We start from the raw sequence: 18,476 nt of genomic DNA, 5'->3' as shown, positions 1-18,476 counted from the left end.
GAGATTACCTTCGAAAAAGAATTTAAGCCTGCAACCCCGCAAGGCTAATTGCAGCACGTCAGACAGGTAACCTGACACACCATATAGCCTACTAGGTTCACGCGAGTGCTGTATAGGATTCAGATAGCGCTTACAAGCCTGTTGCGTTCTTAAGCATGATTCAGCAAAGGTTGTTTTCGAATTGGTGAACTGCGCGCACACTCAACTTACGGTTATCGTGGATAATTGGATGCAGGCAGTAATGCAGCACAATTGGTCAGGGTGTAATAACTAGTCTTTGCTACTTGAGCATAATTTGTAGGGAAGTGCTAGCTTGATAATAGTAACAAGTACAACAGCTGTTTACACGTTGCTTTAAATCGGAATTTTCCTTCTAAACTGCGATTGCCGAGTGACCTTATACAATGTAACCACAAATAAGCATATTGCTGGAAAAGTAGCCCTAAGGCTAATTTCTTGTTTTGAACTCGCTAAGTTAGCTAAGCGGTTACTTCAGTTATCTGTCAGCTTGTAAGCTATACAGCTGTTTCCATGCGCTTCTAAAATGTGTAGGTTTGCAAAATTTGGTCGAACAATGAAACTGATTCTCGAACGTGACAACGACTGTTGCATCACAATGACAGGATTATTAGCAATCGTGCTCATTGTTAAACTTGTGACCTTAACTGCAGCAGCAAGTAAGGGCGGAAATTACGTAGTTACAGCTAAAATTAAACCTAGACAATGTTGTACTTATGTCACTGGCAGTTATATAGCGTTGGTAAGTCGTGTTTTTCTGCAACGCAATGCAGATGGTAGCAGGTTTGTCTTGGGAAAAATCAGAATGCGACGAATTGAGGTTTAAATGGTAACTTTAGCTAAACAGTTCTCACTTAGTGTAAATCCCGACATTTTACCTGTTTAAAACAATATGTCTAGAAATGTAAACGTTTTACAAATTTAAATGTGATTTAATTGACTTTAGTTTATATATCATTGATTCATTAAAAATGAGGGGTTGCGTTTATGTGTTTTAAAAATGGGTCCGTTTTGGAACTATTGTCGTAGCGCAGGCAGGGTTACTATGCATTGCAGCACATACCCAACATTCAGTGTTTCCCACCCATTGGTGGCGATCCAAAATTGGGTTGTTGTTGATTTGGCTCGCGGACTGTTGCAGCTTTATGCGATTCGTTTTAAGCGAGATTTTCTCAACATTTGTTCAACAAATGCAGATACATGATCACATTCATTTAATTAGACATTACTTATGCTCATTTATTGTGTTTTGATTGCCTACAAAAAGTTCAGGGATAAATTGGGTCGCCAAAGCTTTGCTGTTATTTAAGCTTAGTATTTGTGTAGCCACGACAAAAAGATTGAGAAACATTGACCTACAAAGACAATTTCAAGCAATTATCGCGCTTTGTGCCTTGTTGTTTACATTACGCATCTAGCAGTGACTTGCTGAAACAGGAAGTTGCTAGCTCTAGCAGCAGATCGCGTTTAATTAACCGCGAAAGCCAATCGATGTGTTTAAAAGCCTTCAGTGGCAAATGTTTTGGTGCTAAGTAAAGTAGCGAGCTCAATGTGAAAGAAGCGAATCCAATATTACAGAAGCAGTGAGCACACAACAGCAATTTTAGAATATGTATTTTAGTAAATGGCCGTATTTGTCTAATTCTAAAAAGGGTAATCAGGTGGTATATAAAGAAAAATTGTTTTGAGTCAAAAACCCGATGAAGCGCGTTTGTGCGAAAGCTTGTCGAGAATTCAATGCAATTTGTCTTTAATTAACTAGTAACTGGCTTATTGTGTTTCCTTGAAATGTGAAGCTATATACGGTGGTTATGGAACATTACTGTTTCAGGGTTTCTGTTTGTTAAAGAACTGCTATATTTTTCGAATTCTTTATTGAAACATGGCGAATGATTTTACTAAACTTGAATCAATTTAAATCCAATATACAAGACAATTTAAAACCGATAAAATATTTAGTTGCAGGTTGCAGCTTAAGCTATTTCCATATTAAAAACTAGGCTTTGGTCTAGTGGGCATGGCGGTACAAGTAGACAATATTTTCGTTGTGCTTTGTTTCATGAATATTGCATGGGTGCAACCACAAACTATAAACTGAATTGTGTTGAGTTCTCAAGTAAGTATTTTGTGACTTGGGCGGGAATGCACAAGGACGATTTGTTAAAAAAGCTCTTTAGAGCTAAGACTTCACAACGTGTATATATTTCGCCTTTTACTAAAAATTTTCGGGAAATAGGACATTGTAATGAGCCTTTAATCTGTTCTTCTCAGTTTAATACCTGGGACGCAATCGATTCGCTTGCTGTTTGTATTAACCTGATTTTTGGACAGGGAGCACGGTGCCGAAGCTTGCTTCGCCCTGCTCCCGGGTTGTGCTGGTATTGCAGTACCTCCAGGCACGGCCCACATTCCCAAACCGTGGGAATTCCTAAAAAAAAAAAATAATAATATAAAACAATGTAAACTTTTTGTAATTTGATCTACGTACAAATATAATACTAACCTCTAAAAATTAAACCTAAAAAAATTATTAAAAGCAAAACGAAAAAAAAGTCATGTTAGTGCTTTGATGGGCGTTTGACTAGTACTCTACAACGCATTCAAATGATTATCAAATCAATGCACATTAATTAGGTTAGGACGCGGGTAAGCGTTCGGGTTCGGATGTGTCAAGTATAATTATATTTATTCCACTAGTTTGCAATTTCAAGTTTAGCAACTGGTGTCGTTACTGTACCAATAAAAAGTGACATGGTTTTTGACTAGCGCGCTTTTATGTTCATTCTAATTTAAAAAACTTTTCAAATCCACAGCTCTGCAAAAAAGTGATAATGCTAACTAAACTACTGCTTACGTTTGCTAGCTTAATTGTTTGCTTGCAAGTTGCTGTCGCCTGTAAAGGAATCCTCAACAACTTGCAGAGAAGGCCAAGAGAAGGAGATGACCCTGATAAGGTTGGTTGTAGAATTAACTAATTTTTGTTAAAATGTGTCATATTTCGAAATTTTCTTGTTTGTAAGGGCGCAAACAAAAACTGTGACAAACAAACAAACGTACCGCTATTAACGTTAGATTCTTTGTTGTTATGGGCTATAAAATTGTAATGTTATTTCACAATATTTATTTTCCAGTTACGTAAGATATAACACAAATAACAAGTACGTTGTATATTTAGGCATAGTTACACAGCTAACTTCTAATAGTAACAGAGGGAAAAGACCCTAGCTAATCTAAATACTAAGCTTTGACTCGTCACATAAAACAACACGAAATATTGCAATATTAAAAAAAAAATACACCTGAAAAAACCTAAACAAAACTGCAACTTACAGATAAACATAATTCGAAGACGTTTCGTTTTTTATCCTATTTGTTGCAAAGATTTACAAAGGACAACTGGGAGAAGTAGTTTCTACTGAGGCCCGAACCACCCCTACAGTGTTGATTGACAAATTCAACAACTACGGGTGTTATTGTGGTACAGGAGGCGTCGGCTTGCCAAGAGACAACATAGACCAGTGAGTAAAGTCGACATAATTTAATTGGGATAGGTTGTATTAGATGTCATTTGTTCAAACGACTAAAGCATAAAAACGACCAGAATAAAATCAAATCATTTGAAAACAGTAACTTAAGTGCACTTAAGGTTGGTTCACACTAGACGCGTGTAGCGTTAACGTAAAACGTTTTTTTAAAAAAACCCTTTCGGTTGCGGAAAGTTGAAATATTTTAACTTTGACGCTTTTGGTTGGAAGCGAGGAAATTTGCCGTTAACGCTGGCAACGCGTTATGTGTGAACTGGACGACGCTAGCGCTTTACGCCAGACGTTAACGTTAACGCGTCTAGTGTGAACGAGCCTTAAGACTGAAGTCTTTAATTTTAAAAGGGTGCGATTAAAACCGGTTTGCAGTTGCTTTACTATTTCGACGTGGTCCATTGTGTTTCAGGTGTTGCAAAACACACGATGAATGTTACGTCAACGTGGTAGAACTTTCTGGAAGAAGTGGATTTTGGTTGTATTTCTACCAGTACAAGTACAAGTATTCGTTCGAACAAAACAAGGCCATTTGTGGTAAGTTTTTTTAGAAACTTTTTTGGTAAGTTTTTTTAGATTTTCTTTAGAAGTTTTGTTTAGTGTGCGATTAAAGTTACTAGGGATGTCCGATAAAATCGGATCGTAACCGATACCCGATGCCAAGTGGTAATATCTGTACTCGTCCTTTACTCTAGGGCAGGGCTACTCAACTGGCGGACCGCGGTCCTAAGGCGGACCTTTTCAGTGTTGAATCCGGACTTTATCTGTCTCGGTATTTACTTGTAATTTGATGAGTTTTCTTGGCAAACAATTGCTGCTGTTCATTGAAAACTAGTGACGGACATTACAGAATTTCTCAGTTAAAAGCAAAGGCCATATGTAAATTGTACCGTATTACATTTTATATGACTGAAAATTATTTTATGAGAGTTTGACGGACCCAAGCAAATTTTAAACTTTTGTAACAGGACCTTATAGGGTTATATCGGTGCAAATAACAGTTTTATACTTAGATATTTTGCTTTTGCACGTTTTAGTTGACGAAAGCGTGAATGTGGTTGCATTAACTAAAGATAAATATATAGATTTTACAGTAAATTGATAAATGAAAACATTTAATTTCAACCCACCTCAATCACTTAAATCCAAGTAAAGTTAATTGTCCAAAAGAATTAAGTCGAGTCAAGTCCGTTTACCAAATCACTAAAGTCAAGTCAAGTCCGTTTACCAAATCACTAAAGTCAAGTCAAGTCAGTTTAACAAATCACTAAAGTCATTGACTTAAGTCATTACAAAACTGTTTGACTTTAGTCATTACAGAACTGTTTGACTTACGTCATTACAACATTGCTTGACTGAAGTCATTACACACTTCAATAGGCATCATGGGCGGATTTAGGGGTTATCAAGATCGGCATCAATGCATATTTATCGGTCGTACGTAATCTAATATATTTTCGCTTTTACTCGTTTCAGTTGACGAGGACAAGGGTCGTAAGGCAAAATGTGAATGTGACGCCGCTCTTGGCCGATGTTACCGGTTGTACTGGGACGAATGGTGCCGGGCCTACAAGTCAATGGACCGGTCAAAGTGCCTGGCACCACCCGATCCACTTTGCCGCAAGAGTCCGCAAGATACTTGCCAAACGGCAAGCGGCTCTGCAGACCGCATTACAGGCTGAAGAACCGACGTGCTGAGTTGTAATTACTGAAATGCAGCAGTGGAACTTTTACGTCGTTTTTACAACTCTTTGCAATAAAAACGAGACAAAATATCTATTATTACAATGATCACTATTTCTAATTAAAAAAATATGTTTAAACTTGATAGTGGAGGAAGTAATATAAAATACTTAAACATCGTTTTCCTTTTTCAAAAAAAAAACTTTAAAATGATTTTTATTATTTATAATATGTTAAATGGTAAGTTTAAAATTTTAACCACAAATAAAGAAGGAACTTGAGTATGGGATTTGGAACATCAGTATGGGCCGCGTAAAAAAACACACAGTACATTTAGATTTTAAATGCTTAAAAATATGGCTCGTGGAAGTTTATTTGAAACGATATGAAATCACCGAGATAGCTTGACGATCAGTCAACAACTCAAGACTTTATTTCTTACAAACTTTAAACATGTAAAATCAAAATATCCCGAGTACAACCCCCGCCAATAAAATAAACCTTAGTTCTACTTTCTACTCCGGCAAAAATGCGATTTCGTTAAGTCCCGTGTTCGATTGCAATCTACAGCCCGTATTCCACCAATTCACGAAACTAAATACGATGGATATTCAGCAATCCACTTAAAGGGGTGTCATGTAATTCATCCTTCGCAACACATGGTTGGAAAATATCCACCTTATGCTATTCCGCCTTTCATATAATTTCACCAATCACAACACATGGTTGGAAAATATCCACCTTATGCTATTCCGCCTTTCATATAATTTCACCAATCACAACACATGGTTGGAAAATATCCACCTTCTGCTATTTCGCCTTTCATATAATTTCACCAATCACAACACATGGTTGGAAAATATCCACCTTCTGCTATTTCGCTTTTCATATAATTTCACCAATCACAACACATGGTTGGAAAATATCCACCTTCTGCTATTTCGCCTTTCATATAATTCTACCAATCACAACACATGGTTGGAAAATATCCACCTTCTGCTATTTCGCCTTTTATATAATTTCACCAATCACAACACATGGTTGGAAAATATCCACCTTATGCTTTTTCGCCTTCAGAGTTGGCGGCAAGTTTAGTTTTTGAAATTTAGCACGTCAGACTCAGGTATAGTTTTACTTGGTATTTTTAGAGCTGGACTCCGCAGCTCTGCTTTAAATTAGTGGTCAACGTAAGCTGGAAACGGTCGAAACGTCGTACCGGTAAAAAGTCTATTTTTTATCAGACCATTCTTTAAATGTAGCTAAACTAAAATTTCAGTTTCAGAAATGTTCAAAACGAAAATCCATCAAGCTTTAGGAAATTAATTCGATTTTCAACATTAATTTAACTTTAACCCTCCTATTTTACACAACTGCAGCTAGTTATATATATCACAAAAATCACAAACGAACATACTTTAACCACTTAATAGGAAAATGTAATTTACATAAGTCAAATAACTTTTCGTTAGAATCGTTTGTTGAAAAAGCTACAGCACCTGTTACATGTTTATTTTCGAATTGAAAAGTCTATTGTTAAGAGTTCTAGAACACACAAACAAATTAACGGCAGTGTACTGGATGAGAGAAAAGAATAAAATTGAAGAAATGGATGAGGGAAACAAATGCCTTAGTGATAACAATTGAATATTTCGTCGGCATATTAAACTATTAAACCACTTCACTTGCCTTTAGCATATTTATGAATGAATAATTGCAATTGTTCATACACTTGATATTTTATAACTAGTTGTAGCTAATCGTAAACAAAATTTAATGTTGTTGAACATTATGGAACTCTTCGGTTTCCGTATAAATGTTAAAGACTTGTACTTAAAAGGTTATTTTGAAAATATTAACTGCGAAGAAACAAGAAGCAATTTTTTTATAATATTAGTCAAGGTTCAGTTTGACTTTTCTTAACAAAATAATTTTAAGTAATTTATCAAGTCAGCACAAAATTACTCCTAAATATTTTAGCATGGCTGTTGGTGAAATTATGTACAGAAAACTAAACAAAACGTGCAATAAAAACCCGAAAGTGACGTAATGAAAAGGATTGTCAGCCAACAAACGAAACACAATCAAGCAAAGAAGAAAGAAGAACATATTTTAGAACGGAAGCAAATGTATCATGCCAAGCAACTATAGGTAATAAATACTACAAGGAAATTGACATTAAATATTCTACAGATTGCTCGTTTTTAAAAGGACGGAAAACTATTGAAATGATTCATTATCTTGTAAATTGTCTAAACACAATAATGAACTTGAACATATTGTACATTACAATGCTTCAAATTACCTACAAGAGTTTTTTGAGCTTTTGGTTGGGAATGTATTAAGGATATTATCATTAGAACTAAAAACGATCATTTCAGAAATCACCTTACGACTAAACGCAACAGTTAATAGGTTTCTGGAGAACAGTATTTAACAAAAACGTTACATGTTAATTTTAAATTGCTCAGGCCTATTTACAACATAAATTATTAATTTACAGTATCACTACAACCTATTCAGGGTTGGCAGATAATTAATTGTACCTTGAAAAAATAAAAGAAAAACAGTTTTTATACAACTACAAAAACAAGAACAGATATAGTGCAAGAAATGAACAAATAACGAATGAAATAGAACAAAAGTGGTTAACTTGGCTTTACAGAAACTAAATGGCTTGTTTGCAGTTAAAATTTTCCACCGTGCATGGAAATTTAAGCTGAACAGTCTGCCAACTTTTTATATATTCATACGGTTGCAAACAGCTACTCTTTTAATGATGAGACAAAAATACAATGGCTACAAGTTCAGATTAAAAAAATCAGTTTCAGTTTTCTTGCCGACTCTTTGACTTTTGTAATAAGCTACCTTAACGTAAAAAAACTAAAAATTGAGGTCAAAACCTCGACTGGACAAAAATAATTTCGCCGCTGTTTTAGTGCTTACAAATTTCTGCTATACTTGGTGAATTTAACGTAAATTTCTGTGCAAGCATGGTCAAAAGAGATGAATGCCTTTGTTTTTACCGATTGCAATAACGAAGGATGTCTCTTCCCAAACACAGATAATAGTTAAATTTTAGGACCAAAAAATAATCTTCTTTACCAGTTGTCTTCCAGGAAAGGATTTTCAGCAGCCTTTTCAAAACGCCATTTATGGTTTTGTTTGACTTTTGCAAAACGTTATGTTGTCTAGATGAAAAATGTAAAGCTCTCCAGATTTATCACCGGGTTTCGTTTTAAACCTGCTTCTTTCTGATCCTAGAAGTCAGTTGCAAACGGTTTTTAGAATTAGGACAACTATGATTTTCTAGGTTTAAAGTTAGATTAACGCATCCTTAAATAACACTTTAATAGACTTTTTCCGTTCGATAAAAAAACAGTCTAAAACTAAAGTATGCCTTATATGCATCATTAATGGCCAGCGTCCGAAGTTTCGAAGACCAGGCCAATTTAGTTTCGTGCTTGTTGTTTTTCAGGGTTGAATTATCAGTGAATACTTTTTAAAAATCTCTCTATAGTGGGTTTGATTGAGGAAAAGCGCCATTATTTTAGCAACTCCATAATCTTCTAGGATCAAAGCCCGGAAACAATTCAAATCTCACTCTACTATTGTTTTCTTTTCTTGTTGGTTTCCAGGGTTAAATTTCAAGGGAATCCTTCTTAAAAAGCTTTTTATCAGGGAGTTTAATTGAGAGAAAGAGCTATCATTTCGGCGATTCTTGAATCTTCTTGGATCAGACTCCTGAACAATGGAAATTTCACTTGAACATTACTTTCGTTGCTTGTTGTGTTCCAGGGTTCAATTTTAAGGGAATCCTTTTTCAAAAGCTCTTAATCGATCGTTTAATTGAGAGAAAACGCTGATTTAGGAGACTCCTGAATCTAGGTTCAAAGTCCGGGAACAATGGGGGATTTTACAGGGACTGGATTCTTGGTGGGAGTCTTCACGTTACTGTTGTGTCGGAACGACGGAGGACGCTGTCGTGGAGTCACGATCCTCTCCGGGATGCCTTCGTGACGAAGAGGAAGCGTGTTTGTTCCGGGGTCGTTCGCGTGAGCAGGAGGAGATCTAAGTGATGCGGATCTAGCAAGAGCAGCTCTGGACTTCGGAAGGACTGGAGGCTTCATCCTTTGGCCGTGTGGATCGGAGAAGGTGGGATACTTCTTGATTCCCTTTGCTCTAGGAGGAGGCGGTTTAAACGGAGGAGGTGAGCGCGGTGACAAGATCGTTGGCGAGTCAGATACGGAGGAAGATTTAGATCCTCTTCTTGGAGGAGGTGGCCGATACGGAGGCGGGGATCTTGCAGAGGACGGAGGACTCTTTTCTTCAGGGTCTTGTTTAGGCGGAGGAGGGAAGTTGATCTCTGCTGAAGATGACCTCAGTAGCATTGATGCTGGAGGAGATGGAAAAGCATTGTTGTTGTTTGAGTTGCTCTGATCCTTGGGTCCTCCAGGAGCAGGAGGGAGTTTAGGAGCGAGAACTGGTGGAGGTGGGAGCACAGGAGGAAGTCGGATGCTCTTCTGCTTGATCGGAAGAGGAGGAGGAGTGATAGAGCGGGGATCTGCAAGGTAAGTTGTCATGCTTATGTTGGGGGAGGAGAACACGTGTTAAAGTACGGTTTAGTTAACTAGAAAGCTACACTAAAAACAAAAAAAAAATTGCGTTTTTAGGCGAAGATTTTAAAATAAACTAAACACGTAGCTTGAAAATAAATTTAAAGCCAAAAAGGTCGAGTAGATCGACATCATCTTGATAATTAAGACGTTTCAAAACGAGCTTGTATAACATTAACTAAAGATGATACAAGCTCGTATCGAAACGTCTTAATTATCAATATGATGTCTAAAAGATTTTCCAAATAATATTACGGAGTTATTAAATTAAACCATGCTTATATGCTTTGACCAGTTTGTGAATTTAAACTAAAATTGTGAGATTCACACATGAATATGTCAGTATATATTTTTGAGTTTTCAATTTAACAACGTTTATATATTTTCATGCTAATGTTTTTCTAAAGTTTGCAAACGAACAAAAAAGGCAAAGGAAGAATGAATGTTCAAAACTGAATTCGCACACAATGCGATGCTTTTAAGTTAAAATATGAATAAACCACTCTGTTGAGAAGAGAATAAATCACCTTAGTGACGACATTTCTCATCTGCAATTAAGACAGCTGTGAAATAAACTGGTAATTTATACGAAGGTTTAAATGTGACTAAAAAGTCACTTAAAAAATAGGCTCCATGTATTGTTGAAACATGTATGCATTGTATTTTATACAAACAATGTAATAGAATGTTTACAACTGGTATTTTAAACTTCGCATCTGAACTTGTTTTAATGGACATGTGTTTTAACTCGATAAAAGTTTTTTTATAAAAACCTTTAGCTACGAAGGTTTCTTTTAATCTAGTTTTACATTACATTGCTTTTTGGCGAATCCATGAATTTAATGCCAAGGATTATTTATAGCCTGGTTGAAACATAACTTAAAAGTGTAAAGAAGAAGAAGACTAAGCGTAACACACTTTTAACCTAACAATACTGATATTTTAGATAAAACAACCTTCTTACCTTCTTTGCGACTGGGAACTTCGAAGTTGTAACCGACCGCCGGTGGGTGGCGCTCTTCAACCTCATTTATCTCGTCTAAAAATAAATAAAAAACAATTATTTTAATAAAACAGTAATGACGTAACTTGTGACGTCATCATGCATACCGTAAGAAAAATTTTCAACACCCGGGAAGAAAATTATTCTTTTTTCACCCCTTCGAATCTGAACACTTGAACGTAGTTTCTGACATTGTGTAGACTTAGAGTATGTTTAGCACTCTGGGTTAATAATACTCACGATTACCAAAGGGTGGGAATTAATCATTGCCAGCATATCAAGGTTTAAACTTTAAACAAAGCTACCTGTGAGCAACTTGCAACGTTCAGCGATTTCGTCGAAAACCGAAGACTCCAGTGTCTGTCCATGCAAGGGACTTCCCCCGCCTTGCCTAGATAAATACCAAAAATAATTATATTAAGAAGTTTTGCTTAACGCGATTGTTTTGAAGAAATATAGTAAAATAAAGCGGTTTCGCGTCAAGCTGTTTATATAAATAAAAAAAGCTTTGCTAGAAGGTAAATGACCCAAATTGTTACGACTAATAAAAGCTTTAACCGCCATTGTTATTAGTGCTTTGTAAATTATTATAAGCTAGTCTTTACTGTTTCGTATAGCGAGGCATTAAAAACAATTCAGGAAGATATATGCGTTTTTGTCTTTACAACTTAACGTTTGTAACGGTAGTTGTAAGTAAATTTGATTAGGAGACAATACTTTTAGAAATCACATTAAAAATAAAGTTTTTTAAATTTTAATGCGACTGAAACGACAAATTATAGAAAACAAACTGACCTTTGTTGACCTTGCTTTGGTGTAGGTGGCTCAGAAGGTGCGTCAACATCTATCACAAACATGTCATTAAAATGATTACGTCTCTATAGCTACAGGCATATGTGGTATATTAGGACCATATGGCGTCGTGTGTTATGTTATTAGGTCTGAATATTTTCAAATAGAAAATGCCTGTTGCTTTGGTAATATACGCGTTTCTTTATCAATTTTACTAAATAGAGAATAATGTGGAGGATAAGACAGAATTAAATGTGTTTAATTGGACCAAATAAGGCACAGTGTGCCACAGTTTGTTAACATCCCACATTTGTCAACAGTAATACCTGATAATATCAGAAGAAATTAAGTGTTTTATGTATGTGGCATTTCGTCTACGTTATGTAAAAACAATACTCAAATCAGATCTAAGTGTAAGTTTTGCTATTCTTAAGTATTAAACACAATCAGGATTGCTACACAATTTATACCTAGCAAAAAACATCAACAGACTTAAAAAAGAGTTATAGATTTTTTTTATAAGATTTTTTGACAAAAATTGTAAAGTCAATTGGGCCAAAAGCCACCAAACGGCGTTGAAAATGCAATTTGTTTCAAATTTTCAATTTTTTTAGATGTTTAAACTAGTTAAAAATATGGGGCATTGCTTTGTGTGCATTTTGTGAAGAGGGCGCGGCCGGACGATTTAAATTGGGATCCTTCCCGCGGGCCGTAGGTTGCCCAACCTGCCTTAAAATTTTCTTTCATATTCTTTCCAAGACTTTTGAACATATGTTGCTTGTCGTTATGAGTTTAAAACAGATAGCTGTTAACAAAACTGTTAAAAATCATGCGTGTCACGAGGGTTTCTCACCTTCCATGCTTGAGGGTGTGAGGGGGGCGTACGGTTGGTTGGCAATGTCCACTTGGTGGTGCACCAGGGTGGTGGGTCGATCGGGGATTCCCGGTTTGGGCGACACCTGAGAAAAGTTTTTTGTCGCTATTTAAAATGGTTTTAACTCCTACAAAATCAATTTTAAAAGTTAAAGGCGTATATTGTGTGTTTACGGCGAGCAAGCTTACAAAAAGATGCCGGAATTATCAAATTTTCTTGCCTTTTTTTCAAAATAGAAATATGCCCTATATACAAATACCCACTTTTACAATAATTAACTGAAAGTAAGTCGCTGCAATTCCTATTTGACCCGGCTTAAATTTGTTTTTCTCGCAGAATCTTGACAAATATGTTTTTATAGGTTTACTTTTATCTATTCTACGAAATTCATTTTGCTCCAAAATTCTGGGCGGCGCAGATTCGCAAAAAAACTTGGTAAGAAATGTATACCTTTTGCCAGCGCAAGAGTAAAATCTAAGGGCCCTCGGAGAGAAATTGCAAGTCCCTCTGTATTACAAAATTTAAAAAATCTTGTAATTTAAAAACTTTACAGTTGTCGTAATGTTTAACTTTTGTCAGCGTAGATTGAACAACTAGGTATGCTGGAAAAAATTGGTAATCCATACTTATTGAAGGGAAGACATTTTTCAATTTACAAAACATTTGAGTTGTCAAAAAAGTCATTCATTTGTTAAATACAGACAAATAAGAGTTCCTACCCTTCCAGGCCCCCGTCCCATTTCGAGGTAGTCGATCTGTGTGTTCGTCCCCGACTTGTTTTGAGAAGTGAGCGTTTCTAACTCGACACGGGAACTGCTGTCAGGCTGGTAGCTTCCCTTGACAGGCATCCTGGAATAAAAGCAGAAGACTAGTTCAACTTTGGAACACAAAACAGTAACACGGATCTGTTCATAATCTTCAGTAGAAAAAGATTGGCCCAAATAAATGATAAAAGATTCATTCTTTTATTTGCATACGTTTCGGCAAGTGCTGATGCCATCTTCAGTGCGGTAAAATAAGGTTGAGATAAACGCGAAGGCCACTCTTTTTCTACTGTAATTCATCTTTCTTCTTATAAAATCACCAAGAGCAGTTCAACACTATTATACAATCACCAGTAGAGTGCTTTACATATACTATGCACAGATCTGTAAAGTAGCTTTTTTTTAAAGTAGCCAGTAATGAATGCCAAAGCGGAAAAATTAGAGGAAATCGACATTTTAAGGCGATTTTGGTACAAACTTGCATCATCATCATCAGTTAGTCTTACTTAAATCAATTTAGGCAAAAATAAAAAAAGGATATAAAAAAGTGAACAACCTAACGGCAAAAAGATTTACTTAATTGCGCCAAGCACGCAAATCTACCAGCTTTTTTAAATATTTTAAATATTTTAAATGGAATGAGGTACACTATGCACGGATCTGTAATATAGCTTAATAATGAATCTCAGAGCCAAAAGGAGAAGATCGACAGCATCTTGATAAATACGTTTCGATACGAACTTGTATCATCTTCAGTTGATTTAAATGTTATACCGTAATGGATACCAATATACTTGCACTATGCGCGGATCTGCAATGCAGCTTGATAATAAATGTGAAAGCCAAATAGTTTAAGTAGATCAAAATCATCTTGATAAGAGAGCTTTCGATATGTTCCTGCATATTCAATAGTTAATGTGACTGAGGTATATCCAAACCTCACTTATAAAAGTACTTTATTTTGTTTGTTAAATTTTGTAGTGTTATAAAACTAGTTGTTTCGATTTAGTTTAGACACAGTTCAAGCTATGCTTTGTATTGATGTTAACTATTCTACTTGGTTCAAAAAAACATCCACACTGAGAATATATTAAATAAAATGAACATAACAACAGTTTTAAAACGCAAATTATTGCTGCCAGGAAGGTTTGTATAGTTGTTATAAAAATCAAGCGATTTTTGACATTGTGGTCTTACTCATTTCTCTTTCGTTGCGAATAGAAATTAAATAGCCGAACATCGCACTGATCCATTAAATCCATTTTGTGTAGCGATACGTCACTTGACATATGTTACTTAAATATACATGACACTAAACGTTTAATGAATACTAATACTTTATTATTCATAGCTGACTTATATAAGAGTTATTCTGACTTAAACGCAACTGTTTTACTTTATCAATCCTTTTAAGAGATATAATTATAGTAATACTTATTTATTTGATAACAACATTGTAGCGGACATGCATAGTAAGCAGGGGGAATACCCGACAACAAATAGGCAAACGCAATAAACATCAAGCTATCGTTATGAAGAAAGAAGATCATTTTCGGCAATATTTTCAACAACAAAAAGCAGTTTTTAAACGACACGACAAGCTTTAAGATGCAAGGAACTCGATGTAAACAAAACGTTGTTATTTCGAATTGTTTTTCATCTTTCAGAAAGCTTTGCCGACAACAACATGCGTTTTTAAACCCACTTCCGAAATCCGCTTTTCTCACTTAGAAAGCGCAGCAATGTTGAAAAAAAAACGGCAAATTAGTTTCAATTTTCCTCTTTTAAGGCACATTACATTGAGTTTTAAAAATAATTAATTGGTTATGCTTAAACAAGCGAATTAAATAAAATCAAAACGTTTCGAGGCATTTTAAGGTTATAAGATTAAAATTGCTTTGGCGTCAAAGACGTTTAGTTACCTCCAAATGTTAACCTATACTATGTTTTGATAAATCCATCACCCTTTTAATGTAAACTATATTGTATATCGCAAATTATGGCTGAAATTCCTTTATTAATTCGGTATCGGATCGGCACCGATACCACCCTAGTATCGAAAGTAATAATACTTCCAGTTGGTATCGGGTATCGACTCCGATGTGATATTTTTGGACATCTATAGTGGAGATAATGCATTTTTTTAGCATAGAAACTCAACATTTTTTTATCCAGGGAGTCGATTAGTTTTTGGTGCGTACGATTGTAATTAACTGCTGGAATTCACCCAATTGTTTGCTAAGCGCAGTTTATAGGCTTGGCACATTTGATCAGCGGTACCTTGGTTTATGCCAAATAGCAAGGAACAGAGATTGAGTACAAATGGAATAAATACAAATGGCGGTCTGGCCAAAACTGATTTGATCCTTTGAAAAGCTCGACTCGTACGCTGATATATTATGCCTTGAAACAAAACTCTTATTATTCAGGTTTTGTAAATTGTTGGGTATTGCAACACTAGTTAGGTGTGAAATTGTGCCAAACCCACATTTTAATTTTAGCTTTTATAATTAAGTTTAGGGTTATTACAATAATTATATTTAATCTTGATAAAATCGAGCTGTAACAAACACTTCATGTACGCGTTGCCTGTGTCTATCACGGATTGCAAACTTGAGCTCAGTTTGCCTGCAAATATCACGGGCAGCAAATTTTATGCCTGATCTCACCTCATTTCTCCTCTGCTCTTTTGTCTGCAATGCATCAGAAGCGCACCAAAAGCCATCCCGAGTAGAAGCATAAGGACGCAAGCCACCACGAGCACGAGAGTGCTGCTGGATCCAGTTGCTAGGCTCTGCGTCGAGCCCTCCTCGTCTGCAAGAAGAAAAAAGCAGGTTTTGGAGGGGAGTATAGATGGTTGCTCAGCAACGGTTGTGCGAACCGCTTGAACTAATTTAATTTTAGGTCACTTGAACTTGTTGCATTACAATTCATGGATACGCAATATGGTTGCGACGCCCGAGGGTTAATTTGACCGACATTTTAGGTGGCGTTCAATATTGAATAATTAGTTTACGAAAATAATTAAAAATGCTAACTTCTATAAAAAGTTTTTTTTTGCAATTTAATTAAAAATGTTGCAAAAACGATTAGGTTTCTTCATTTAATATTTAATACATAGGCATCCAACTACAGTTACTAATAAGGAAAATTACTAAAACATGCAATACCTTCATGCCATGTGATTGTACAAGTTTGTTATAAAACATAACTCAAATTGGCTAAATTTTACCCACATTAGTTTTGATCAGTTGCTTTTTAAACTTTAAAATAAACATTTAATTACTTAGAAAAATGTAAAAAAAATCTTTACATGGATTGTTGATAACATCATATTACCAACTTAGTTACGTTAACGGTTGCTAGTAAAAATGATAAGGCGATATTTTATCTGAAACTAACAATGTAGGTTTTCAAACCAAATTCGCACAGCAACGAACAACAAAATGAAATTAGCATTTTATTTAAAGACTCTGGTGAATTGCGAAAAGCTCCACTCAAATCAATAAGCCACTTAGCAGTTGTGATTCAGCGACAAACCAACTTACTTTGACCCACTTCGGGTGGTGGTTTGACTTTACTTGAAATTGGTTTAGGCTTACTCGAAGCCGAAGAGACGATTGCTGAATATGGCGATAAAATTTAATAACTCAAGCCTTAATTTAATAGGGGCAATTATTTTACATGGCGTTAAGCGCCTATAAACTCGTAGACAGTTTTTTTATTGGTAAGTTGTGAAATGGAAATGATTTCGTGTATAGAAACTAAGGATGTCCGATAGTAGAGGATTGACAGTCGATGCTAAGTGGTAGTTATCGTCCGATACTTCGGAGAAATTGGTGCCGATCCGATACCGAATTAATATCGAAACGGAGCCGATACCCGATACCAAGTGGTAGTATCGTCCGATACTCTGTGTTATCGGCGCCGATAAGATACCAAATTAATACAAAATTCCAGATTGATTTGCGATCTAACGCAGCGATTTTTAGCTTGAAAGGTGAACATGAATGAACTTAATTGGATAAAAATTAAACTTCTTAACGCTAAAGCCAATTTTGCCTTTTTAATAACCAAAGACTTTTGAACGTTTCAATTTAAGTTATATTGCTCGTTAGGACATATTAATGACGTAACTTGGTATCGGGTTTTTGTTTGAAATATCGGGTCTTGGTATCGGAATAAAAGTATCGGATATATCTAAAGGAAACACAATGGTTTTGCAATTACTACCGATAAATGGCGTCGTGCATTGTAAATCTACTTTTTGCCCAAAATGCCAAAAGTGTATGTATTACGAAAATAGATTATAAATGGAGACAAACAGAGAACTCGCTAGACCAAACATGAAAAGATAAGGTTTAAAAAGACAAATGTTACTAAAACATGTTTTTCTGACAACCATTATTTTACGAGCTTTATAATCATTGTTGCACACTTTTGAATCTTGATCTAAAGAGAAAAGGTCAGATATTTAAAGCATTGAAACAGTGACAATCAGAAAGTGTAACGGGATTGTAAAAGTCCTATTTCGCATTAAATGTATCTTAGAATTGATTGTGATAAGAATGATAATGCCATTTCCTAATTACTTTCTTTAATTGAAGTTTGATTTATTGTGAAAACTCTTAAACCATGTTGGTATTTGGTTTTGTTTTATGCCCGTTTCAGTAAGTAGCTGTTTGCCATTTTCTTACCTAAGTTCTTACAAAAAATCAGCCGCTTTTAATTGAAATTGGCCATTTTCTCCAGGCAACAACACTATAATATTATTTACTCAACTTGAACTTTGCTAATAAAACACCATCAAAAAAATTGAGCTCGTTCGCGATTTATTAAACCACGCGTTTGCATGAAAACAACGTAAAAAGAGAAAAAAACACAACACCTAACAATAATAATAACTCGCGGAGGGGAATCCCCTACAGGCACGTGGACGCACGATGCTGCGTAACCATGGCAACCGCCGCGGTGGTGAAGAAGTTTGGCAAACGTCATAAAGTGTGATGCAAGTAAGGGCCGGGAATCGAACTAGCGACCCTCGGAATAACGCTAAAAACGATGATAAGAACAAAATGCAGAACGACATGATAAAGGTATGAGATAACACTACACAATAGTAACGATTACGATAATTCATATAATGTAGAACTGCAATAAATTGGCCTCGTACTGCATGTTCAAGGTTTCAGT

At 35.6% G+C, this 18,476-nt stretch overlaps 2 protein-coding genes and 1 non-coding gene across 3 annotated transcripts in view; 2 read left to right on the top strand and 1 right to left on the bottom strand.

Moving 5' to 3' along the window:
- Nucleotides 1-2,235: 2,235 nt before the first annotated feature.
- On the top strand, nt 2,236-2,430 carry LOC146166514 (U2 spliceosomal RNA). Its single transcript, XR_014501361.1, has one exon. It is a non-coding gene; the product is annotated as a U2 spliceosomal RNA (small nuclear RNA).
- A 405-nt stretch (nt 2,431-2,835) lies between these two features.
- LOC146166513 (uncharacterized) lies at nt 2,836-5,479 on the top strand. The gene is made up of 4 exons (XM_083389158.1): nt 2,836-2,972; nt 3,400-3,536; nt 3,967-4,091; nt 5,031-5,479. Exons 1-4 carry the CDS (start codon nt 2,850-2,852, stop codon nt 5,234-5,236), a joined length of 591 nt encoding a protein of 196 aa, XP_083245284.1. The 5' UTR covers nt 2,836-2,849; the 3' UTR covers nt 5,237-5,479.
- A 1,236-nt stretch (nt 5,480-6,715) lies between these two features.
- LOC146166511 (uncharacterized) overlaps nt 6,716-18,476 on the bottom strand; it is a 52,051-nt gene continuing 40,290 nt past the window's right edge. The window contains exons 16-22 of the mRNA XM_083388984.1: nt 15,953-16,097; nt 13,239-13,368; nt 12,499-12,604; nt 11,649-11,697; nt 11,159-11,244; nt 10,815-10,889; nt 6,716-9,798 (exon numbers count right to left, since the gene is read on the bottom strand). Of these exons, the coding sequence (XP_083245110.1) occupies nt 9,125-9,798; nt 10,815-10,889; nt 11,159-11,244; nt 11,649-11,697; nt 12,499-12,604; nt 13,239-13,368; nt 15,953-16,097 (1,265 nt within the window). The 3' untranslated portion in view covers nt 6,716-9,124. The remainder of the gene's footprint in view (nt 9,799-10,814; nt 10,890-11,158; nt 11,245-11,648; nt 11,698-12,498; nt 12,605-13,238; nt 13,369-15,952; nt 16,098-18,476) is intronic.

Source organism: Ascidiella aspersa, chromosome 1 (genome assembly GCF_963924565.1).
Source record: "Ascidiella aspersa chromosome 1, kaAscAspe10.2, whole genome shotgun sequence".
Lineage (NCBI taxonomy): Eukaryota > Metazoa > Chordata > Ascidiacea > Phlebobranchia > Ascidiidae > Ascidiella > Ascidiella aspersa.
The sequence above is the reverse complement of the archived record's forward strand: the minus strand, read 5'-3'. Positions and strand labels throughout refer to the sequence as shown.

What these genes read in the sequence shown, in the direction of transcription:
- LOC146166513 (XM_083389158.1), top strand. Translation starts at nt 2,850, where the DNA reads ATGCTAACTAAACTACTGCTTACGTTTGCTAGCTTAATTGTTTGCTTG. An exon ending in CCAAGAGACAACATAGACCA is followed by an intron (nt 3,537 to 3,966) that starts GTGAGTAAAGTC and finishes ATTGTGTTTCAG; the next exon opens with GTGTTGCAAAACACACGATG. An exon ending in ACAAAACAAGGCCATTTGTG is followed by an intron (nt 4,092 to 5,030) that starts GTAAGTTTTTTT and finishes TACTCGTTTCAG; the next exon opens with TTGACGAGGACAAGGGTCGT.